General features: G+C 35.2%; 4 protein-coding genes across 8 annotated transcripts; all 4 read left to right on the top strand.

Moving 5' to 3' along the window:
- Window positions 1–1,278: 1,278 nt before the first annotated feature.
- Window positions 1,279–8,058, top strand: LOC147850093 (uncharacterized). Of its 5 annotated transcripts, none has more exons than XM_087336911.1 (3): window positions 1,279–2,063; window positions 6,689–7,225; window positions 7,909–7,954. In XM_087336911.1, exons 1-3 carry the CDS (start codon window positions 1,445–1,447, stop codon window positions 7,917–7,919), a joined length of 1,167 nt encoding a protein of 388 aa, XP_087193037.1. In that variant the 5' UTR covers window positions 1,279–1,444; the 3' UTR covers window positions 7,920–7,954. The 5 variants fall into 5 exon arrangements, with proteins under 5 accessions (XP_087193037.1, XP_087193036.1, XP_087193033.1 ...); XM_087336910.1 differs by lacking the exon at window positions 7,909–7,954 and adding an exon at window positions 7,384–7,578; XM_087336907.1 differs by having other exon boundaries at window positions 6,689–8,058.
- A 3,807-nt stretch (window positions 8,059–11,865) lies between these two features.
- Window positions 11,866–15,071, top strand: LOC147850094 (uncharacterized). The gene is made up of 2 exons (XM_087337050.1): window positions 11,866–12,055; window positions 12,156–15,071. The coding sequence occupies exon 2, from the start codon at window positions 12,237–12,239 to the stop codon at window positions 13,548–13,550; it is 1,314 nt and encodes a 437-aa protein (XP_087193176.1). The 5' UTR covers window positions 11,866–12,055; window positions 12,156–12,236; the 3' UTR covers window positions 13,551–15,071.
- Window positions 15,072–19,375: 4,304 nt separating this feature from the next.
- Window positions 19,376–20,258, top strand: LOC147850095 (phytohormone-binding protein CSBP-like). The gene is made up of 2 exons (XM_087337009.1): window positions 19,376–19,662; window positions 19,749–20,258. Exons 1-2 carry the CDS (start codon window positions 19,479–19,481, stop codon window positions 20,072–20,074), a joined length of 510 nt encoding a protein of 169 aa, XP_087193135.1. The 5' UTR covers window positions 19,376–19,478; the 3' UTR covers window positions 20,075–20,258.
- Window positions 20,259–23,858: 3,600 nt separating this feature from the next.
- LOC147850096 (phytohormone-binding protein CSBP-like) lies at window positions 23,859–24,755 on the top strand. Its single transcript, XM_087337008.1, has 2 exons — window positions 23,859–24,143; window positions 24,228–24,755. The coding sequence occupies exons 1-2, from the start codon at window positions 23,960–23,962 to the stop codon at window positions 24,551–24,553; spliced, it is 510 nt and encodes a 169-aa protein (XP_087193134.1). The 5' UTR covers window positions 23,859–23,959; the 3' UTR covers window positions 24,554–24,755.
- The last annotated feature ends 1,146 nt before the right edge of the window (window positions 24,756–25,901 follow it).

A 25,901-nucleotide genomic window follows, 5' to 3' on the forward strand; every position in this document is an offset into this window, starting at 1 on the left:
AGTGCCACTTTACCATGTATTTTTTGGAGCACAAATATGAATCCATGTTACCGAAGTAAGGCATGATCTTTCTTTCCTCTTCCATAATGTGAACCACGTTGAGGTTGTTAACTTCTCAACATTCTTTTTTCTTTTTAGACCAAGGAACTAATGGTAAATAATATGATATGAATCATGATTGATTTGACAACTTTTAGTCTAGCATGAAACAATTAAGCGTGTGATTTCCAATACATAAATTTGTCTACAATTCAACTAGATATCCAATCTAGGATTTTCACATTTGGCACATCCCAACCAATAGGATAACCTAAATGCCGACAAGTCATGCCATGTTGTACTACCACCCTTATCAAACCAAGATCATCTAAATTTCTTTCTAAACATGAGATGGTAACTTATTTATCCATGTTAATCTTCAATATGAAAGATGTAGCAAACTATTCTAGCACCTCCATAGCCTTCATAATGTTCTCTCGCAAGGCCCCCAAAAACATAAAGCGATTATCAAGTAATGCTTGCACAAAACATGATTTTTCCAATGGTAAGGAAAGTCCCACCAACTCTCTATCTCTAGCTACACTATGTAATATTTTACTAAATTCGGACGAGTCACAATACCAAAGCGTAAATAACTTAATGGGCATCCTTTGGTTTCGTTTTCTTCCCGGCGTCTTGTCTTCTCTCATTTTTGTGAATGAAAAATGAATTTGTGGTTCATGAAATCTCGAAGAAAGTAGGAAGCAGCAAGGGTCTTTGAATCTAGCTTCAGAAATTCAAGATTCTCTTCGTTGATTCTTGGGTTTCAAGATATGAAGCATAACCATGACAAAAAACTATGCTAGCCTCTAGGTGTTTGTAAGGCACAACATCCTTAGCTCTAAGTTGGGTATCGAATTGATTTCAAAATTGGAATGGGTCGGGTAATTCCTTCATTAAACATTGTTGTAGAATGCTTAGCATACAATACACGCAGAATAAATATGCTAAGTATTCTAACATTTAAAAAAAAAACTTAGAACATGTATGTATTTTACTGATAAAATAAGTTAAATACTTAGCATACATGTAAAAAACATTAAATGTTAAAGGATGCTCAATTTGATCACTTATGTATTGAGTAATCTCTTAATTCTACGGTTGGTGAATCCCTCTGCATCAGACCCAGCGACCATATTCGGCGACCCTCCCCTATGTCTGAGCTTCACGGCCGCCGCAACAGAGGAAGGGAAGCAACCACTGGGCTACAAATTCGTTCTGCTGTGCTACAACATCTCTACCAACAGGTTTGATTTCTGCCTATATTAACTTTGTATCCATCGAAGCAGATGAAATTAGTGGTGGTGGTGATTGGGGAAAAGTAAGGAGAAAGATTTGGAAGAGAAGAGAGAACGATTAATTAGGAAGTAGGGAGTCTTACAAACTCAGGACTAGAAGAGAGTCGATGTATACACCGTCTTCGTCAATGCCCAAGGAGCGATCCAGCGAATCGGCCCCTGCTTCTCCTACGATTGACGGTACTATAGATGTCCAATTGGCACCGGAAGATGAGCTCACTGTTCTCAATGAAGTTAAACGATTGGAGCGGTGCTCTGTTGTTGCCCAAGTCCTGGGAAAACGACCGAGTAGAGGGGATCTCCGTCATCTTCTCCAGGCAGCCTTAAAGGAAAAATTGGATAAGATAACTGATATTCAATTGATGGGCCGAGGTTGCTATCAATTGGAGTTTGAAGATCATTCTTCCGTTTGCAATATCCTTTCCATCCACTCGGTAGAAATCTCAGGTGCATGGGTTCTTTTTTTCCCATGGACCCATGGTTTTGATACGGCAGCCCTACAGGTGGAGGCAACGGGATACTTTACGTGTACTGCTGTTTTTCCAGGTTTAGACAAGGAGTGGAGGGAGGTTCTTCACAAAATTGGGGCAGCAATAGGTAGAGTTTTACATGTTAACTCATCTACATTCAAGGATATTGTAGAAAAAGGAGGAGCTCCGTCGGTCAAGTTACTTTGCAAGAAAGATGTAGTGTTACCTAATTGGATTCGCCTTCCAAAACTGCAAGGTAATATGTTTCAAAAAATTCAGAAAGTACTTTACTTTGGGTTGCCCAACCAATGTTTTTCTTGTAAAAAAATTGGTCATTTAGCAAAAGATTGTTTGATTGTCCATGGGAAGCCTATTGTAGCTATGCATAAGCAAAATAATAATGTGGTCACTTCACTGGTGCCTCATGAAACTCAACAAGTAAAGGGTTTTGATATATTGTTAGCTAAAGTGGGTAAGGGAAAAGGTGTTGATATGAGTTGTTCCAATGTCCCTCAATTTGCACTATCGGAAGGTAGTATGGACACGTTGAGGCAAGATTTAGGAATGTCGATTTCTGCTCCATCTTTGGAGATCATTCCAGCCATTCCTCCTCCCTTAGTGTTGCCTGAATGTAGTATGGACGCTTTGCAAAAAGATGTAGTTATGCCGGTTTCCGTTTCCTCTTTGGAAATTGTTCCAGTCATTGACTCAATGCTAGAACAAGATCCGACGAAAGTTAAGGCGTCAGTTCAGAAAATGATAACATCGTTTCAACATAATGATGCAAAGGTAAATGCTCGATCATATTCAGATGTTTTGCAGACAGGGGTGGGGCAATCACCATATGTTTTTGCATCTGCAAAGGATACTATAGAAGCGCTTGGGAATAGCAAAAATAGGGTATATAAAGACCATCGTGTGTTAGTCAAGGATTTCCGTGTGGAAAAAAGAATAACAAGAGCAGTAACTTCATCTCAAAAGGAGAGACAAGTGGTTTTGACTGATAAGAGGTCTTCTCCATCTCAATCTTGATATGTATTATTTTAATATTTTATCTTGGAACCTTCAAGGGTTAGGTACGAGTCGTTGTAATAGAGTAAGATGTTACTTGAATCAAGAATTATCTTTACCTTCAATAGGTCAACTTGATATGCTATGCTTTCAAGAACACCATCTTAATTCACAAAGGATAGCATCGAATAGAAATTTACTACGTGGTAATTGGATTTATGAATGGGTTCCGGCTTTTGGACCATCTGGTACTCAAGGTGGCCTTTGTATCGCACTTAAAATGCAATGGCAGTCTAATGTACAAGCTAAAGGAGTATTGTTTGGTGGTAGAGTTCAATATATGCTTATTCTTATCTCCGGAAAATTGATTGGTTTTTTGAATGTATATGCTCCGAATTCTGTTACTGGAATAATTCGTTTGTGGAATAAGTTATTGCAAGATCTTCCTGTGGCACAACATTGGTGCATGTGTGGTGATTGGAACATGATTGAAAGCCCTAGTGATAGATTAGGTGGATCTTCTACTACTATATCGGGTTTAGAATTGCGTGAGTGGGAAAAGTTAATTTTCAAATATGAAGTTACTGATTTGTGGCATATTCCAACCTTCTCTCGCATGCCCGATTCCTTATTATACTCACGTTCCAATCGAAGAAGTGTTGCTCTTAATCTGTCGAGAATAGATAGGTTTTATGCAGATTCTTTTTTTTGGGATCGTGGAGGATATGTGGGTATTATATCAGGCACTTCGTTCTCAGATCATGCCCCGATTATGCTCAAATTCTGTATGAACAGCCATACTTCTATTTCTCGATTGTATGTGCCAAGGTTTATTGTTGATGATATGAGTTTGCAGAATACAGTTTTGTCAATTTGGAGAATGGCTGTAGGGGATTCTAATTGTCAAAAATTACAGAATGCTCTTCTCGCAGTTTCCAACTTCTTTATACAACAAGTTAAGTTAAAACAAAGTAGCTACACTAGAAAATTGCTGAATGCTAAGAGAGGTTTGGCTTCTCTTCAAATTTTGCAAGAAAAACAGCCTCATTCTCAATATATTCATTGTGAATTACAGAATGTTATGATGCTTATTTCTTTTCTGCAGCAAAAACGTGCTCAATTTTTTCTTCATGCATCTGCAGCAAGATGGTGTACAAAAGGAGACACCATGTCAAAATTCTTTTTCCAACATGTTACGCCTAAAAGAAATAAAATTCAGATTGTACAATTGAAAAGATCTGATGGTACAGTTACTATGGATAAAGATGAAATGAGTAACATTGTTGCTACTTATTATGAGTCGTTGTTATCAGCAGATACTCCAAGTGTTGAAACTCAACAAATGCGCCAAAAAGTATGGGCTGTTACTGTGGTTAAGGTAACATCTCGGATATCTCTTCAGCTTCTTCGTCCATTTTCATCCTTTGAAATATTACAAGCTATTAAAGGTGTTGGGCCAGATGTGTCCCCGGGAGTAGATGGAATGGGAAGAGATTTTTTCATTACATATTGGGACTTGATTGCTGAAGATCTATTGGCAGCATTTCAAGAAATGTTCAATACAGGTATTATGCCACAAAAGTGGAAAGAGGGATTAATATGCCTCATTCCGAAAGGTGAGGTTGTTACGGATGAGGTGAAGGGTTGGCGGCCCATTACTTTATTGAATACAATTTACAAAATCTATGCTAAGTTATTGGCTTTGAGATTACAACCTTTTCTTTCAGAGATTGTGCATGACTCACAGACGGGATTTATGCAAGAACGTAGTATTTTTGACAATATTTTTTTGTTTTGGGAATTAACAGGGATGGCAATGAAAACTAAAGAAGATCTAGCGGTACTTTTATTAGATTTTGAGAAGGCATATGATAGAGTGGATTGGGACTTCATGGAAGGTTCATTATTGAGATTAGGTTTTCCTGCGCAGTGGATTAGGGCTGTAGCTTCCTTGTATCGTGAGGCCTTTAGTTCAGTGTTGGTCGCTGTCGTAGTGTATTTCGTACACTACGTGAAAAAGTAAAAATAATATAACCGATTTAATTACATATAAATAAATAAAATAAGAATATCAAGATATTTATCACCAATAAATAAAATAAGAATATCAAGATATTTATCACCAATAAATAAAATAAGAATATCAAGATATTTATCACGTGCATAGGGCAAGATTTGAACCTTGTACCTCCACATAGCCAAACCTCAACTTTACCATTATGCTACCTTATCTTTAGTGTTCTATAAATAGATTTAATAACTATAAGTGCTTTATTTACACCTACCTTTATTAAAAGGTAAATCGTGCATTTTTAGAGTGCGTGAATATTTTATAGAAAAACGCAAGCAACTAAAAAGTGACTCATGCACATCTAGCGTGCATGAGCACTATATTTAGCAAATAAAAGCAAGGATTAGAAAAGCATCACATCCACATTTAGTGTGCATGAACATATTAGAAAAAAAGCATGTAGCTATGCTTAGTCTCTCCCATCACTACATAAGGATGGGGAGCACAATGTAATAGGTGTGTGAAATATTTGGAAATTGGATATATTTCCGAAAACACCAACCGATTAATATAATCGTGGGATTCACGAAAATAATATAATCTATACTTGTGGGATTCACAAGTTTCTTATATCTTTCTTTCAATCTAAATACATATTCTTATCTAAATATTGATTAATCGAATAAAATACACTCGTGGGATTCACGAAATTTCTATCTCTCTTTCTAATAATCTATTCATTACTAGCCTCATCTCATATTCTTCTTTCTCCTAGTCCAAAACCTCAGTGGTTCCCACCCGACTCACGCAACGATCCGGAGCCGAAAGGCACGACATCGCCGGTGGGCAAACTAGAAAATTTTCTATCTCGCGTTCGGTTCGTCAAGGTTGTCCATTGGCCCCATTCCTGTTTTTGCTAGTTATGGAAACATTCTCAATGTATTTAAACTCCTCTCAAGTTGCTTTGAAGGGTTTGCCTTTGCCTGCCACGCAACAACAAATGTTGGATGCAGAATTTGCAGATGATACTGCAATTTATGTTCAAGGTAATGATGAAAATTTAAGTAAATTGCAAGAAGTAGTGGAGGAATTTTGTTTGGCCTCTGGAGCAAAGATAAATTGGCATAAATCTCTTGGCTTTTGGGTGTCACAAAATTCCTTGCCTAATTGGATGCCTTCGCAGGAATTCAAGTGGGTTCCTAATGGAACCACTACTCGTTACTTAGGCTGTCAAGTGGGACTTCATGTTACTGCAGATATGTTAGTTGCTCCTCTACTTGTAAAATTAAGAAGAAAATTGTTGCTTTGGGATTCGGTTAACCTGTCACTTGCAGGTCGTATACTTGTAGCTAACCAAGTGTTGTTAGCGACTATTTGGTATGTTGCTTCAACTACATTGTTTGCTAGATCATGTATTTTACAGGTGCAACGCCTCATTCGTAACTACATTTGGGGAGGGAAAACAGGTCAAGGTAAAAGGCCTAAAGTAGCTTGGGCAGTATTGATTGCTCCACGACAAAATGGTGGGATGGGGCTGGTAGATCCAGATGCACAGTGTAAGGCTTTGCTTTCTAAATTTGTGTGCAGAGCTATGCTGCCAATGCAAGGTGTTTGGAGTCGTTTGATGATGCATAGGTTGTCTACTATGTGCCCATCAATAGGAGGAAAGTGGCAACCATCTTTAAGATGGGGTTTTATTCAGAATTTTCATTTGTTTAAAACAACCTTATTAGAAGATAGGTTTTTTAATGGAATTCTCACAAGTTGGTCAGCTGTCAAAAAGTTTCTAATTCGGAAGGTACCTTCGACAACGGATGACTTGTTGAGACAACCCTTGATCTGGAATTTTCTCTTTTCAGATTCAAGGGGTTTTCTGCTTGGTAGCCGTCCTCGGTTGAATTGGGCTTCTATGGATGCATCAATAGCAGGTAATGTTCAAGCATGGGGATGCTATGTTATGAATCAACAGTTACAACCTTTGTCGAGGCCTTCAGTTCGAGGAAGTGCTATTATGTGCGATAATATGCAAGTGGCATTGGGACAATTTATGGCTTCATGGTCCCCCTCTAGCAATCAGATTTGGTTTGGTTATTTCTCTCCTCTAAAAGTGATTTTAGGAGCTAAAGTAACTAACACTATGGGTGATGTAATATACTTTAATGTGGATGATGATGGTAGGTTGTGGCATGTATTTTCTGAATCAGATGTGTGGATATCCGCCAATGTTTCAGCGATTCGAGTAGTTGCAAGATCGGGAAAAAAATGGCTCTTGGATCCACCATTTCAAGAATGCTTACGGTGTTGTTCGTTGTGGGTTTTTCAAAAAAAGCCGCTTTATAATTTGGATTGGGATCCAGCTGATTATCAATGGAAAAAACCGAATGCTAATGGAAATGGTAAACACTTAGAGTTCTTTCAGTATTCAGTTAAGTTAGGTAGAAATTTATTATTGCAATCAAAGTATAAATGCCCGGCTGCCATGAAGCATTGGATTGCAAATAATGTGAATGAACTACAACTTACAAAATTTTGGAAATGGTTGTGGAGTATGCAGTTGCCGAAAAAAGTTATTTGTTTTCGTTGGTTGTTGATACATTATGCTCTTCCTGTTGGTGATTGGTTGAGGCAAAATCAGCAATATGCTTGTGGAATGCATTGTGGTGAATCTACGGAATCTATTTTGCATTTGTTTTGGATGTGTCCCAAAATCAAGCAATTCTGGAGTAAGTTGTTTTTATTACTAAGAAACCACTATGCTCGTTCTACTTTCTCGTGGGGTGCAGTATTATGGGGTGTCCTTCATGGAGATGTTATGAATTACGAACGTATGCATGCTTCTCATGTTTTTTACTTTTCCAATGGGTACATCTATCTCACTTCATTTCCATTTGTTATTCCTCGGTTTAGAACTGAAAATCTGGTTATTTGGCGTACTGGTACGTCACTAGCGCTGTGGACAATATGGAAAACGAGATGCGATGCTGTTTTTAATAATGCTCACATACATCTCAATAATATGCTTATTGAATTCTGGTGGTTATTTGTCCACACCATACGTGGACAATATGATGATTTGCAGGGTACAACTGATGCTCAAAGGCAACGTCAAGTGGACTTTAAGAAACGGTGGCGACGGCTTCACTTATTTTCAGATACGTCTCCTGGTATGAAGTGGAATTATTCCATTCCTCCTTTTTTATTGCATAGCTTGTAGATAGTGTTCCATTTGTTCCTATTGTGATATCATCTGTATCATCAGATGTTGGTATGAGGTTTTGTATTACAATAGAGGTGAGATGAAATGTCTCCCTCTGTTTTCTATATGTACATTTCTCAAGTAATTTACTAAGGTGTATCTTTTTAACAAAAAAAAAAAAAAACATTAAATGTTTCTTAAAAACTATTATTTTAAGATTATAAAAATTTTAAAACTTTTTTGAAATGTTAAATACTTGTTAAATATGAAGAATATGCCAAATTCTTAGAATATGTGAAAATTTGAAAAAAGCCAGTTCTAAAATGTAGAATACGTGAGAATACTTCAAAGTATTCTAAAACATATTCTAAACGTAGAATATGCGTTTTTTAACAACTATGCCATTATGTATTATATGAGAAATAGCACCCATCCCCAATGTGTATATCAATCTTGACATACGTTCACTAAATCCCATATGGGCCAATGACTCCCTGACAAAGAATCCGCATTGTCATAAGTCATTTCTAGATCTAATTGTACCATGACCAACACATGTATGATGTACATTTAGAATATTATGTATCGATTCTCATGATAAATCCATATTGTGTGTTGTAAATAAGTGTGGGCTAATTCTTTTGTGACCTATTAACAATGACCTTGGCAAATAACTTGTATACTCCAACTTTATTTATTAGAAGATGATAGAGAAAGGAACCTTCGGCAACAACTTTATCAAACCAACTTTCCAAGATTGTGGCATGTGAATTCCAAACTTGTTGAAACATAATTGCAATTGGTCCCTTCAACTATTGTACATGTTGTTTAAAAGACTCATTTGTAAGTCCATCCTAGCCAAAGCTTTTATGACAAGACAAATGCAACATCACTTTCCACCTCATCGTTTGTAAAATTTGCCTCAATGACTTACATTATCTTGAGACGTATGACCTCACATACTCCTAAAAAACATATTATGAGCATTTGTAGCACTTATCGTCAATATTTGTTTCTGAATCAAATAATTGTGTAAAATATTCCTTACACCTTGTTACAATGAATTATGGATCTATATGCATTTGTCCTCTCACTTCTAGCCTTACTACATTGTATCTAGCATGTGATACATGCAAGGCATGAAAAATTTTATGCAATTGACAATTATTATTGTCTAACTCTCGCATCATCTTATAAACTTGAGCTTGTTGATAGTTAATTGTGCATTGCAACGAGCTTTATATGTCTTGAAGCACCGCATCTTAGGGCCAATAATTCAACAAATTATTACATTTGTCCATCAAATCAGTCATGTCAATTAATTTTTGTCTTCTTATTGAAGTATGTTGATCCCATAATGTCTAGCCACTTTTTGCACATTGGTAACAAATACATCCCATGCAACACATCCTTCAAGTTGAAAAATGTTCCATAAATGCAACCAACAATTTTTCCATGTGTCTATAGAATGCTTCACAATGGGGAAAGATTAGCTAAAGCTCATATAGGTTTTTGCTAAATGTCATGAAATTGAACCACCGAATGTTGCGAAGATTCAAATTCAATTGGGAAATGATCGGACAAGACTTGACCATGATAAATTGTAATATCCAATATACTTGGTAATAAATCAAAATTATGCATTATGTACATTCGATTTAATCAACTCCATGTAGACCTATATTGCACATATTGAAATGTGTATCTAGGAATCGTCACATTTCAAGACTTCAACCTCAAATGCTTGTAATTCTAGGGCATCCGTCAAAGACTGTGGGGATGTGGATTACTCTACTTGGCAACATACATTAAAATCCCCCATGATGATCCCTTTGTTGTCTATGTCAAAGAACAAGAGCTAAAGATTGCCATAATAACCTCTGGACTTGAGATGCATTCCATGCATGTATAATGTATTCCAACTAGCCGTATTAATTCTCCTTCGTATGAAAAAATCTAGCACAACATATCAGCCTTGAACATCTCATGCTATGACATGTGGTTGAAATTGATCCCGTATCATCTCTTAAAACTTATGAATAATCATCAAGCTTTACCCCACCATAACTTTCTATAAGGTTACTTTCAACATCAGTTTGTATACTTGTGGCCAATGTGGAAAGGCTCCCATAAAAGCATAGTGAGAACCATCATGAGCATATCCTCTTTTCCTTACATTGTAGACATTTGTGGAAGTCTTGGGGGGGGGGGGTGGGGTGGGGGGATATTTTGTCATAAATATACGAGACACTATTTGCAGACACCAATGCATTTGATATGATTTTTTGGCTTGGGAGGTGAAGTTTTGTAATCAATAGATTTGAGATAGGCGAAAGCTTCAGTTGTTTGTACACAAAAGATGATTGTATCACCAAACAAAAACAAGGAACCATAGTTTTGCTAAGTTGGGGTTTTTTTTTCATATGAATAAAGCAAGGTGGGATTCTAGAGTCCGATAATAAAACTGTCGCACTATTATATACTCGATCAAAGAATTGTATTTCCCGATGGATTCAGGCACTCAAGGAACACTTTTTCCAACAAACACGGGGCATTACAACAATGAACAATGGTGCGAGAAGGTATCCAAGAGGAGAGTGCGAGGATGCTAGGAATTGAGGGGGTACGATGATTTTCGGAATGAATCCGAGATGACCACGAGTTTCGGCATAGGACAAAAACAACACCACCACAATTCATTGATAATACACACAAAAAGAGTTTCGTGGATTTGGAAAGCTTTCTCAACACATTGTATGTGGGTGTGTAAATATTCTTAAATAAATAAATAAATAAATAAATAAATAAATAAATAAATAAATAAATAAATAAATAAATAAATAAATAAATAAATAAATAAATAAATAAATAAATAAATAAACAAACAAACAAACAAACAAATAAATAAATAAATAAATAAATAAATAAATAAATAAATAAATAAATAAATAAATAAGTAAATAGATACCCAAATAAATATAAATAGATAGCCAAATAAATATGAACATAAATAAATAAGTAAATAAATAAAAAAGTCTGTAAGTAAATAGCAAATAAATATCAATAGATAACCAAATAAATATAAATAAAAAAGTAAATAAATATAAATAGATAAGCAAATAAATAAAAAAGAAAAAAGTAAATAAATATAAATCGATAAGCAAATAAATAAAAAATAAAAAAGTAAATAAATATAAATCGATAAGCAAATAAATAAAAAATAAAAAAGTAAATAAATATAAATCGATAAGCAAATAAATATAAATAAATAAGTAAATAAATATAAATAAATTAGTAAATAAATATGAATACATAAGCCAATAAATGTAAATAAATATAAATAAATATAAATAAATATAAATAAATATAAATAAATATAAATAAATATAAATAAATAAAAATAGATAAGCCAATAAATATAAATAAATAGTAAGTAAATAAATAACAAACAAATTTATAGATAAATAAATACTTACTTACTTACATATTTATTTATAAATTATTATTAGACTTGGAGATATGTATGTAAGTAAGTAAATAAATAAACAAGCATAAATAAATACTTAAATAAAAGAAAAAAGAAAAAGGAAAAAGAAAAAACCGGGATTGCCGGTGACTTAACCGACAGCTGTCACAGACATAAACCTTAAATAAACAAGCCAACAAATGAATGCATAAATAAATAAAAGAAAAAAGAAAAAGAAAAACACCGGCCGTGCCGGTGACTTTACCGACAGCTGTCACAGACAGAAACCTTAAAAGATGAACTGCTGGAGCTTCCATGTCCTGTTTGCTGTGTGTTTGCAGAAGCCTGCTTTTCCAGGAATTAGGGTTTCTCCTTCTCCTTCCCTACCTCTTTGAAATTAGGGGTTTTATTTCCTCTTCTGCCTTCATGGAACAAGTAAGCAGAACTTGTGCAGAGATCATCCCCCCCTCCAGATCTAGGGTTTGTGGCTGGAAATTCAGGTTCCACGATCCTTAGTCTTCCTCTTTGAAAAATCATCAATCGCGGGCTCTGTCAAATCTACAGGTTAGTTCTTCTTCTTCTTCTTCTTTACAGATCGTTCCTCAGAGCTACAGGTCTGAAGAAATATGACCATTTGTTTTCTTCTTCTCCTTGTTTTTAACAGGAGACAAAGATCTTCAATTTTTTTTAGGTTTTCCTTTTTTTTTTGTGTGTTGGGTTACTGTAAATTCATTTTGTAAAGTTCATGGGGACTGTGGTCTTGCTTCCTCGAGATGTCCACCATGTTGATCGAGATGCACCAGCATCATCATCATCATCAAATAATGTACCAATTCATGCAACAAATGATTATGCATCAAGGCATGCAACAAATCATCATGCATCAAATGCTCTGATTCGGAGGGGCAATGAAGGAAAGCGACCGAAGATGAAAAATTTGTACAAAGTTGTCAAAAACTCACCCCCGAAATCCAACGATGTCCAAACCCTCACAATTTTGCAAAGACCCAAACTGCCAGATGCAGTCGATTTTCAGATGATTTCCAAGTTCATGGTGAAGACCGATAGTGCAGATGCATCCAGTACTTCAAATGGAGTGAAGAAATCAGATCCTTCCCTTTGTAACGAGAAAGAGGAAACAAGGATACTTGATGGGTCCAAAAAAGGTTATGGAAAGGCTCATCCTCCAAAAATTGCAATAGAGATGGAAAAGGATGGGATTAAGGCCAAGAAAGTCATTTTGGATGTGAAAACTGACAAATCAAAGCCATCCAAAATTAGTCATAATTCGATACCCAAATTTCAGAAGGATTCAATGCTGAACAGTGGAAAATCTGACAACAGCAAAACAAACTTTAATGTTCTGGAGAATCCTGAAAATCTGCCTATTAGCAAGAATACTCTCAATTTTGTTGAAAAGAACCACCAAAATACATCGCAAAATCTGCATCTTGCAAAGACGGCTTCCAAAGTTGTGCTAAAAAGTCAACAAAATGCACCTGGAAATCTGGTGAAGCTCCGAGGAAATGTTTCAACACCTTCAACTGAGGTCAAATTAGAGCAAGAAATCTCGAATAAGAAAGTCAAAGATGTGGATTTAACCTACGATTTCCTTTCATATCCACACATGGTTGGGGTGGGCTTGAGACGTGCCTCGACAGACCCTCAATCGATACAACGTTTGGCTAGGGAGATGACTAAGATCTCATGCAATACAGAAGCTAATAATTATGAACCTTCATCCCATTCGACAAAAAATGATTTGGTCACTAACTATGAATCATACAACGAGAAGTGGGCGGGCCCTGCATATTCATCATCGCCGGCCCCAAGTGCGTTACCCCTTCCCAAGTTCACAATGTCAAATATGAGGTTACCATTGCCAAGTATGAAGGCATCTTATGACTTTAGAGACAGTAGAATCATACCAAAAATGCCTGTTGAGCAAAGTAACACTTCATATGGTGTTGGACCATCTATCTGCTCTGCCTCTGTAGGGGCATATGATGTGGTCCTTGCCACAAAGAGTCTTCGAAAAATGCTAAATTTGGACCTCTGACATCAAGAGGTTGTGTATACTACTATTACTACTATTTTCTACCATTACTACTACTACAACTACAACTGCTACTACTACTACCACTGTCATCACTAATATTACTACTACCATAACTTTTACAGATGTTGTGATTACTATTACTACTACCACTATTACCACCACCACCACCATAACTTTTACAAAGGTGTGTATAAATTGGCCACAATCATAAATATATATTCTCTAGACCCTAACCTTAACTATCATCATAACTACCAACCAACCCTATTGCATAAATAATAAATCTTAACACTATAAACCTTAACTTATGATAACTCTTCTTTGGGTTTTCTAGGTTGAACTTCGTTACCATAATAGCTATTTTTTTATCATCGACATTGCCAGTGTATTATAGTAGTTTATGTTATAGAAAGAAGTAATTTGTGTTTATTCTTAGCTATAGATTTACGCATATGTACTATAGTAGATATTATGAGTAGGTATTTTTTACCATTTCTGTTCTTTGGTTTCTTACTGTAGAATCATAAGTCTAGGGTTCTTCTTTGTAACATCCCTACAAAGAGTAAGGTTTCTCGAGCAAGTTTGCTTTTTGCATGAGTTTTTGTGACATGCATCAAAGGAAGAAAGTCTCTTCTTCTTGGCTTGCCGAGTACCTGAAAATGTGTTATTTTGCTTCTTTGGGTAGTATTCTCCAACCACTTTCCTATTTTGGGGCAATTATTCTGCAATGAATTGCATACCTACTTTTTTCTTTTCTTTTCTTTTCTTTTTTGGGTTAGCAATCAAATTAATAATTTGTGTAGCTACTCCCCTCTTTTGGGGAACATGATCATTACAAAACAAAAATGTTTAACTGAAAGGACACGGACATGGAGAACAATAAAAACTGATGAATGGACAAGAATTTGAGAAGGCCCTGAGGTTGGAAGCATATCGTCCATTGGATCTTGGATTTGATCAAAGGTTTTTGGAGTGCATCAGCCATCAGATGTGGGCTGTGATCAAAGGTTAGAATCATCTTGGCCTATGGGTCATCGGGTTTGATCAAATGCTAGATATTTATTTTGGCTGTTGGTTCGTCGGGATTTGTGCAAGAGGGTAAGACACTTGCTGGCCTGTTGGATCATCAGTTTGGAGCTCAACTGGACAGTTTCATTATGTGATGTTTTGGGCTCTTCATAAATGAGTGGCTGTGCAACTCTCATCTCTTCAACTATTAGTTTCTAATAGTTTTATTGATTTGTTTCAACTTAATCGTAATTGTATTAGTTCCGAAGGTGATTAGTAAGTAACGAATTTATAATAAGCATATGAGGATCTATCTACCTCATATAAGAATAATGATATGCTATTTACTTGCTCAAGAGACATGTTTTGAAGTTTGCATTATGTGTTTTGGCAAGCTTAAATGTATCTCCTTAGTATCCTCAAAGCATTTGGCATTTTGTAAACCTTCAGAACTTGTTAGTACTACAAGACTTGTTATCCTTCTCTTTTTCTGTAAACCTTCAGGAAGTTGTTGCAGTAATTATTCTTTACCTTACTGATCTCTTTTTTGTTTATTTGATTGTAGCTTTCATCACTAATTGCTGAATATGTCTCAGACCCCAAATTCCCATTCGTGGGTGACCTGTGTGAGTATGCAAGTATGTTTTGTGCTAACAATCGAGGAAGGATGAAAGGAAAAACTAGCAAAGAGTATTGTTGATATGTGAAGGTTTGCTTCCTACTATGCTCATTATAGGACATGGGGATTTATTTACAATCATTACTAGAGTTGAATATGGCCCATTTTTATGGGATAAAAACTTGCATCCAAGCTATGAGGTAAAGGCTACCTCTTCCTATTCCAAGGTGTTGAAAAGGCAAAAAATGAATAAAAGAACTCGTAGATCTTAACATTTGGTTTGTGCTAGCATTGTGATGTGAAGACACCCATGAACAATTCACACATCCATGGTGTAGTAGAACATGTATGTGCATGTTGACAGGAAATTTGTAGGCATCTTGCCCCTAGTGGAACTACCTTTATGTGAGGTAGTAGAACAATACCTTAAGAGGGTGATAGAGTTAGCAAAAAGGTTTTGTATTGTCACATTGTTCTAATGTATGTATGGAGAGAGAGAGAGAGAGAGAGAGCGAGAGAGAGAGAGAGGTCTCGACTCTCAATCATGGCCCTTCCATCTACAACTTAAAGTGGTGCAAAGAGGTGCAATGTTTCTTGATACCTATATATTATTATGTTTTTTACCACTAATCCCATGGATCAAGAAGGCATTACAAACATTGTCGCAACCTCTTTGGTTTATGTTATGGTGGAAGGTAGAAACCATTGGATTTACATGGATTTCATGGTACCATTTGGCTACTCCAAAATGTTTAGTTGTATGGCAATATTGGATTTGGAAATGCGTTTGATGGCTCATAGTTTTGTATTATTGCGAGATATATGTCAACAAGATTAACTATGGATATTTGTGATGCAATATTTTATTGAGCATGAAGGATTGGTGCATGGGAAACAATGATTTAAGTGTTGTGGTGGCCATTACTCAATGAGTATATTTCTCTAAAGATTCAACATTTTGTATGCGGGCAACAATTGTTGAGGTTATGGAAAGATGCATTATCTTTTTTTGAGTGGGCACCATCAACTGATCAAGAATTTCATAATTCATTGCAAAATGAATTGCTCGTTTCTTCTCTAGTGTTGCTTTGTCATGGAAAATAGAAGTTGAGATCTCAATTCAATCATTTGTTTCGATTGGGGGTTGTAGATTTAGGAGATGTGGTTAATAATGAATTTTAAGATTGACAAAATTTGAAGATGTCAAATGATGCTATGTTCTTGCAAATTATAGATTTATTTAGGAGAAATTACAAGATATACCATGATGTTTGCCTTTAAAAACAAATATGCACCTTTGGTAAACTCGTGGTTATAGGATGGTACATGCTTGTTACAGGTCATTACAAATATGTTGTGTCATCATGCAATGACATCATTATCTTGGTTATCGTCTAAAGCAAAAAAGGTGTGGAATGTATATAAATCGAATGTAAGGTAGTGGCAAATATTGCAATGTGGTTGGCACTTCCATTGCCATTTCGTGCAAAGGTATTAATATGGAGTCGTGATTGGTGGGTTCCCATTGTGGGAAATGAGGATTAGGGTTAGATAGGTACATATTGCTTTTGCACCATTCCATTGGAGGACAATATACACAGATTCATTAAATGTCCTATAACATGTATAATTTGGAAGTACTTATTAGACGTTTGACAAGTTTTAACTAGTTGTTATTTGAGGCCTCAACAATGGGTTTTTTCTCAGTATGTTCAAAATGTTCCAAATGATGAGCTAGCGATATTGTTCCAATTTTTATGATATTGGGACTCCAACACAATTGGAATATGTGTAATACGTTCATGTTTAATGATAGATATAGGGTGAAAACTTATATGAAGAAGTTGAAAAGTTATTCTTATGTGGAATTTCTAAATGTTAGAGCATATTCAGCTTTTATATTAGCTTTATAACATGTATGTCCCCTACATAGGTTAGGTAAGGAGACTAAGAAGTTGTAGAAGTGGATTTTACATACATTTAATATAATTGTGTGCTTTTACACACACACACACACACACACAGTCCTAACATTGTGGCTAATGTATGCCTTTTGTTGTAAATTCACGATATCATTTGTTTAGTTTTTTTTTTCCCAAAAAACACACTACTTCACATTAGTTAGCAAACAAAGTACATCATAGACCAACAAATTTCAGCAACCCTGACACTGGCCTTCTCACCAAAATGGTCATAGTCCCCACCTCATTTTCAACAAAAGTATCCCAACAATTCCTATAACCTAGTAATTTCCCAAAAAAAACACTACTTCGCATTAGTTAGCAAACAAAGTACATCATAGACCAACAAATTTCAGTAACCTTGACACTGGCCTTCTCACCAAAGTGGTCATAGTCCCCACCTCATTTTCAGCAAAAGTATTCCAACAACTCCTATAACCTAGTAATTATTGTACCATATCTATAGATATTTACAACACTTGGTCACTAATGGAAGCCATTGGCGGAAACGGCCATCGGGGTGCTTGGTAGTTCCATTTAGGCAACCCAGATTGTTAATTGTCATAGCAAAGTTTCATATGTTTGGTTTCTTCATAAAACATGACATTGAATTTCTTTTTTAGAAATCACAATTTCATCTCACCCAACAACATGTAATCTTATAGTTTCTTTTTACAATGGGCGTATTTATCAATTTGCTTCTTTTTTAATTTAGTGAAAATTTCCAACAGGAGTGTCAATATGCATTAGATAAGAAATAGACCCACGTTTTTTGGAAAATCAAGGTTATGAGGATTGGGCCACATATAACACATTAGAAATGATTATTTGACAATGTGCATACTCATAATAGTCCTCTTAAGTGTCTTTTGGGATGCAATCCTCCATTTGGCATGACAAATGCAAGTTATGTAAAACCATAGGACCATGCAATCCTCCATTTGGCATAACAAATGAAAGTTATGTAAGACAAAACGTAGGGTTGTAATAGGGAAAACTTGAATAACCAATGTGGATCACACCAAAATAGTTGATTGTGATTAGTCCATACAATCCTAGAGCCTATTATTGGACTATGGAAAAAAAGTTTCAAACTCAAATGGTGAAAGGACACCGAGATGGAAGACTTCTATAATTAATGATTTGTGAACTATGTATTGATAGTAGATAACTTGTCGTAAGAAAATTATTGAATGTGGACAAGTCTACAAGAAGGGTTTCATTTGTGAGTCCGCGCACACACATACTACAAGTAGACTTACAATGATTCCTTGATTGTGATCTTAATAACAAACCAATAAGTTCTAAAGAGATTTGGGAGCCTCTAGATTAAACAAAAATTTCCCTCTAGCTAACAATTCACTTCTCATTATTGAAGCCATATTTTAGTGTTAAAGATACTCTCTTAATAGAGAGGAAAGATAACAAATTCTTCCACACCGTCTCCCCATATGACTTACCATGTCTTCCTAATAATAATATGCATATGGTATAAGTCAATCAAGATATTTGCTAAGTGTAATCAAATGTCCTTAAATTTGTTTCCCTTATCAATGGCTCTAAAAAATAGTCATTGTGTAATTTGGCCATTATTTTGCGAGTAACAAGTGATGAAGCATTTATTCATGTTGATTCCCTTATTTCTAACTATTCATCTCATATAACAATATGCTTATTTCTTGTGAAAGTTTCATTAATCATGTTAAAGATTCTAAAGAAAAACAAAGATAAGTCCGAAGGAATGCAAAAGAAAATATTCTTTTCACGTTCATTTATATTTTATTTTTGATTGATTTAATGTAAAACCATATGTATCATCATAGAAGAAGAATATGCTTCGGAGACTTGTTCTTGCATATAAAACAATGCAACAATCTTATGCCTTAGCCTATTCGAGCATAGACCAAGTATAAGTTGCTTCATGAAGAATGTGAGGCAATGGTGATGTGTTAAAAACCAAATTTAAGGTGAGTTAGACATTGTTATCAACATATCTTTCATTTATTGGAATCAATTTTCGCCCTTTTCCTCTTCCTTCTGTTTGAACATTATTTAGCACAAAATGTAGTCTTAGAAGGCTCAACTCTCCCCACTTGTATTACACTTTTGAATTAAATTACAAAAGCACGATTCAAAATAGTTTCTTCTAGAAAACTCTCAAGTCACAATATTTTCTATGTTGAATGCTTTCAAAATTTAGAAAAACTCAAAAGTGATGTGACTATAAATGTATGTTAAGGGGAATGAGAAGATTAGAATTTGTATACATATTTTAGCAAGAAAGATCGAGTAACACATACTAATACAAAAACTATTAGACCATACACATTAACACATGAGATGGCCGTAGAGGTGTATAGCGACAATGTGGAGTTGAAAGTGTCTGCCAAGAGGGTTTGGAAGGCTGCATTTGAGGATGCCCATTCAGTTCTACCCAAAGCTTCCCCTAATGTCGTAGAGAGAGTGGAGTATGAGGGCGTCAATTTCGAAGTGGGCTCTATTCGTACCATCCACTTCGTGAAGAGTATGTTGTTTATTTATAGTTTACATTTTTTTTCGCTCTTTAGTTACCAATTGTAACACCTTCCCTTGTTCATCTCTACCCCCTAGGTTTTGTCGAGAAGAACTCTGTGGAGAAGCACCCTGGGCACACTGTCTTGTTCACTAAGGAGAAGATCCTCGAACTCGACTCACACACCTTTTCTGTGAAGGTTGATATAATTGAAGGTGGCTTTGTTGGTGTCCTTGTTAAACACTACAAGGGCACATTCCATGTCAAAGAGACTGGACCTCACACAAGTAATGTTCATTTTACCTTTGAGTATGAGGCCCTCTCGGAGACACACAAATCTCATGTCCCAATTGCCCTCAAGGAAGCTGTTCCCAAGAGTTTCTTTGATATTGAGGCATTCCTTCTTGCCCACCCTGAGTATTGATGATGCCATTAACACTTCCTTACCATCAAACATCAAATAATACCGAAATGAAGAGTGGAATCATTCACCACTTCTTGGCTTTTCAATGTTACAAGTGTGAGAATACATCGATTGTACTCTACGAATTGTTTTTTTTTCATATGATCATATGTTAATAAAACCATCTTAGTGTCAAAGAAACAAATGGTATTAATGGGGTGCCTTTATATATTTTTATGCAATATGTTGACATGAGAGAGGTCTTACACTAATCGTGCAAGATTGTTAGTAATTAAATCGTGAACAATTTATTCCTTTAGGATTGGTTGTATAGTAATTAATCGGTTAGGATTGGCCACATAGTAATAATTTATTAATATGATTAGAATTGATGAAAATATCCTAAAATCTATGTGTATGTATCATGTATTTAACTAGTTCTTATATAAAATTTAGATTTTTTTCATGTGTTTATGACTTCATGTGAAGGAAGTGCTCACATTATCCCGAATCCACTAGATTAGTCCATTCGTTGTCGTAGTGAAATAACCCATTCACAGTAGTAATTAAAAATTTCAGTGTTATTTTGTGATTGGAAATACTAATAATGACAAGAATTGCACTATAACATTTAAACTTTGTACTACAAATGATCCATCTCTAATTTTACACACATACTCTAGTTTCTCAAACATTTCAAGGGTTACTTTGGGTAAAACCAAATGAGCATCCTCAAATGTTTCATTCAGAACAATGTTGGGAGACACTCCAACCGTTATCTTGCCATACATCTATGAACATGTTTCCTTCAAATGGAAATCATGACTTACTTGTTCATCAACAACATACATACCAAACTCTTTCTTGCTAGAACATGCGTATATGATTCTTCTAATCCTCCCATGATTTGAATTATTTATAGTCATAATCCCCATCTCATTTAGGCACATCACTTTGAGAGTTTTCATACATTGAGGAGCTTATCGTCATTGTAGAAAACAAAAGATGAAGAATCCCATTTGTCTTAGTCACACATCACTTCGAGTTTTTTTTACAATTTGGATAGACCCTTAGAAGAATCTAATCCATTAGCTAATACATCCCCCCTAGTCTCATTGAGAAGAGTAAGTGAACCATTCTCTCTTTCTAACCGATTGTGTTGATATCCACCCTAATTTATGAGCACTCATTAGTGGCCAACTCCAACTCAATAAATGTCATCGAATTCGAATGGAAAAATATAATTAGTAAACTTTTAAATTTTATACAAATTGAAAACAAATATAAACAATTAAAATAGTGTGATGTATCTAACAAAGTTGGCTAGTTTTGCTCATTCTTACTATGACCCTAATGGTACTGGGCGACAATTGTGCATTTCTTAACCCACCAAAAGGCCAGGATGTCTATATCAATGTCTTTAGCCACTATCTTGTAGACATTCACCTATCAGGATTGCGTCTTTTGTTTCGGTTTGCTTATTATATAGATTTAGGTTTTGTAATTGTGGACATGTCAATAGATTCAATCAATATGATTATTTTGAGCATCGAATGGGTGTTCTTCTCTTTTTCTTGTAGCCTCAAAGTTTCCATAGGGATTATGTTAGTAAGAGTTAGGGGACTAGGTACTATGGATTGGATTTTACACTCAACTATTAGATCATGCACGAATAATGCTTGCTCAATTCCTTCTAGCATTCAAAAATATATTGTTTGGGTGGTAGCTGCGATCATACATTGGCTATTGTTGTAGCAATCTTATCTTAATTTATCGATGTATTCTTTTTTACTATAGTAAGAATTCCTAGAGTGAAGCGTCGATATGTAAGACATAAGGCACAACCTTACATTTTGTGAAAGTAATCTTCAACCCATTGAAGATAGAAAATTTGATTATAAAGAGCGGGACATATGAAAAGATTATTTGACGATGCATATATTAGCTAGTCCTCTTCAATTTCTAGGATATGCATTAAATTATCCCATTACAATTTACCATAGCAATTAGCAAATGCAAGTTATGTAAAACCAAATGCTCATCCCTTTCTTTTTACCACTACTTTATCACATTATTGTTACATGGTTAATCTTGTATTAGCAAGGCATTAGATTGCAAGTGGGAACCTAAGGTCTTACCAAATTAGAAACATTTAAAAAATAAGGCATCAATTTTATTGCCAATGTCATATCAAACATATAAAAAAAGGTTGTTTTAAGGATAACTCGAATAACCAATGTGGATTGGGAGATTGTGAAACATTTAACTAATTGCAATTAGTCCATAAAATTCATAGAGCCAAGTATTAGGATTCAAGACCATGCAAAAACAATGTCTAAAGTCAAAGAGATGAAAGAACTTCTAGAACTGATGATTTGGAAAATCTTAAGTGTAGGCGACAAATAACCCGTTGTCAAAAAATTATCGTATGTGGACTAGTCTAATGTAGACCAAGAAGAGTTTCATATGTCAAAGCACACACACCTCTAAGTGGCTAAATAATTATTCCTTGATTATGCAACATACATATAGGTTCTAATGAGCTTGAGGGGTCTATAGGTTTCTTGTCAACAATGAACCAGTTAAACTCAACGATTAAATTATTCTTTCCCTCAAGAATCCTTCTTTTGACAAAGGATACGAGGAAATTTTGATTAGTGATTAACAAACCTTAACCTATCATAAAGTTTTGGCAAGGGACTTTGATAACTACCGTTCTCTAAAGAAGCAAAATGTTGAGAAATCAGCGACGATACTTCTTGTTATCTTGATTGATGTTGTTGACACTAGTACCATTCCTACCTACAACTTTGCTTCTCTCATTTTGGATAGTACACAAATCAATCTATCTTAATCATACTTTGGTTTTAAAGATACTCTATCAAATTAAGAGATAAAAAAACCTTTAATTGTATGGACCCATCTAAGGCGCACAGTTGATTACAAATATCCCGACAATAAATCAAGATATTTGTTAAATGTAATCCAATCTCCTTCGAGTTGTTTCCTATATCAATGCGTCCAAAAAATAGACATTGTGAAATTTGCACATTATTTTGTAAACAAGTGATGAACCATTAATCATATTGATTCTATTGTTCGTAAACGTCTTCTTCATGCAACAACACATTTATTTCTCTAGAAAGCTTCATTAACCATGTTGTAAATTCTAAAAAGAAGCCAAATACGATCGAAACAATGTAAAAATATGGTTCTTTTTACACTCATTTATATTGCCATTTCCATTCATTTGATGTTAAACCATCCATACTTCATGAAACACTAATATGTTAAATAGACTTATTCTTGCATATTGCCATTTCCATTCATTTGATGTTAAACCATCCATACTTCATGAAACACTAATATTTTAAATAGACTTATTCTTGCATATAGAACAAACAATCAATGTTATGGCTTTTTATATTTGAGCACAAAACACGTGTAATAATATACAATGTGTAGTAGCAAGGTGTCGAAAACCAATTGTTGTGTAAGTAAAATGTTCCTATTAGCAAACTATTAATTTCCTGGAATATTTTTTTGTCTTTTTCTTGTCCTTCCATTTGTTTGAACGTTATTCCACCAAAGAAACGTAGTCTTACAAGGCTCAATGCTTCTCACTTTATTAAACTTTTGAATTAAAGTATGAAAGTGGATTGTGGGGGTTCAAAAAGTTTCTTCTAGAAGACTCACAAGTCATTATGTTTTCTATGATGAAGGTATTCAAAACATAGCAAAATTCTCAAAGTGATGTGACTAAGTGAGTGGGAATTGTTAGTATAAATGTGTGTAGGGGGGCGAATGTGAAGATCAAGAGAAGTTGTATACATATTCCAGCAAGAAAGAGCGAGTAATAAAAACACCAACAACAAATCTAGTACACCACATACATTAACACATAAGATGGCGATAGAGGTGTATAGCGACAAGGTGGAGTTGAAAGTGTCGGCCAAGAGAGTGTGGAAGGCTGCATTCGAGGATGCCCATTCCGTTTTACCCAAAGCATCCCCTGACGTAGTGGAGCGAGTGGAGTATGAGGGTGCCAGTTTCGACGTGGGCTCTATTCGTACCATCCACTTTGTGAAGAGTATGTTGTTTATTCATAGTTTACATTTTTTTTCACTCTTTAGTCACCAATCATAATACCTTCTGTGCATTACCTCTTCCCTAGGCTATGTTGAGAAGAACTCTGTGGAGAAGCACCCTGGGCATCATGTCTTCTTCACCAAGGAGAAGATCCTCGAACTCGACTCACATGCCCTTTCTGTGAAGGTTGATATAATTGAAGGTGGCTTTATTGGCATCCTAGTTAAACATTACAAGGGCACGTTCCATGTCAAAGAGACTGGACCTCACACAAGTGTTGTCCATTTTACCTTCGAGTATGAGGCCCTCTCAGAGACACACAAATCTCACGTCCCAATTGCCCTCAAGGAAGCCGTTCCCAAGAGTTTCCTCAATATTGAGGACTTCCTTCTCGCCCACCCGGAGTATTGATCATGCCATAAATACTTCCTTTGTTTCAAACATCCACACTAAATAAGTTTATTGCATCAAATGGCACCCCAATGGTATACTAGAACATGGAAATTGAATAAAACATTCACCACTTATTGTCTCTACAATGTTAAGTGTGTGAAATACATCGATTGTGTTTTCCACATTGTTTTTATTAATATGATAATATGTTGTTAAACCATCTTAGTGTCAAAGAGAAAGAAATGATATCACAAGAAAATTATATGATAAGGATTGTCTATATTGTAAATTTGTAATTATTGCAAAAACCACGCAATGTATGATTAGAACTTTGGAAAATATCTTAAAGTCTGTGTCTATGAATCAAGTAATTAACCACACTTGGTTATAAAAAGTATGGTAGAGACTAATTAGACTATCATTAATTATAGCTATTTCTTTAGATAATTTTAGGATCGCGGCATTTTGTAGAATTCTTGCATGTGCTTATTTCTTCAATCAAAGGAAGTTTTGATAAATCATACTATGCTAATATGGACAATGTAATCATATATTGCCTTTTTTTTTTGCTCTCAATGTTAGAGCTTTAAATACGAACCTTGTGAGTGCTTTTTACCATTGCCACTACATTTCAAAGCTATTGCAATGCATGTAGACACTTGATTTCCATTGCCACTACATTTCAAAGCTATTGCAATGCATGTAGACACTTGATTTCGACTAGATATGAAGACATGTGTTCTTTTCTGAGATGTTTTTCAGCCTTCTAAACTTTTCACATGATGTTTTCACACTTAACGAGCTTTGCTTGTTATTGAAATACTCGTGTCTAACTAATAATGCGTGTGTCTAAAATAACCCGTTCATGGTTGCCGCGACAAGTTTTCGATGTTATTTTGTAAGTGTATATACTCATAAACATTGCACTATAACAATGAAATATTTTAAGATGGATTAGGTTCTAACTGGGTGCACGCATACTCTAGTTTCTCAAACATTTCAAAGTTTACTTTAGGCAATACCACATGGGCATCCTCAAATGTGCCATCCCAAACCATGTTGGCAGGCATTTTCAACCTTATCTTGTATGATAAACCTCAATGATGATGTGAGTGGCAATGGTGGCTTACATGTTGGTCACCAACATATATACCAAACCATTTGTTGCCAAAGCATGTATATATGACTCCTTTAATCCTAACATGATCCCAATTATTTATAGTTTATCGAGACACACCTCCACTACCATGTTTCCTTTCAATGGATATGATAGCTTACATGTTGGTTCACAACATATATACAAAACCATTTCTATCTAGAACATATATGATTTGTCTAATCCTCACATGATCCCAAATTATAGTTT

The sequence above is a fragment of the Azolla caroliniana genome, unplaced genomic scaffold, assembly GCF_043228905.1.
Source record: "Azolla caroliniana isolate FFs.n. ecotype wild unplaced genomic scaffold, voAzoCaro1.0.p SCAF_22, whole genome shotgun sequence".
Classification (NCBI taxonomy): domain Eukaryota; kingdom Viridiplantae; phylum Streptophyta; class Polypodiopsida; order Salviniales; family Salviniaceae; genus Azolla; species Azolla caroliniana.

Bases quoted from the DNA above. Each gene is read 5' to 3' on its own strand.
- LOC147850093 (XM_087336907.1), top strand. From the start codon at position 1,445: ATGTATACACCGTCTTCGTCAATGCCCAAGGAGCGATCCAGCGAATCG. The intron at 2,064-6,688 runs GTAATATGTTTC...TTCTCTTTTCAG, and splicing joins TCGCCTTCCAAAACTGCAAG to ATTCAAGGGGTTTTCTGCTT.
- LOC147850094 (XM_087337050.1), top strand. From the start codon at position 12,237: ATGGGGACTGTGGTCTTGCTTCCTCGAGATGTCCACCATGTTGATCGA.
- LOC147850095 (XM_087337009.1), top strand. From the start codon at position 19,479: ATGGCCGTAGAGGTGTATAGCGACAATGTGGAGTTGAAAGTGTCTGCC. The intron at 19,663-19,748 runs GTATGTTGTTTA...TCTACCCCCTAG, and splicing joins TACCATCCACTTCGTGAAGA to GTTTTGTCGAGAAGAACTCT.
- LOC147850096 (XM_087337008.1), top strand. From the start codon at position 23,960: ATGGCGATAGAGGTGTATAGCGACAAGGTGGAGTTGAAAGTGTCGGCC. The intron at 24,144-24,227 runs GTATGTTGTTTA...CCTCTTCCCTAG, and splicing joins TACCATCCACTTTGTGAAGA to GCTATGTTGAGAAGAACTCT.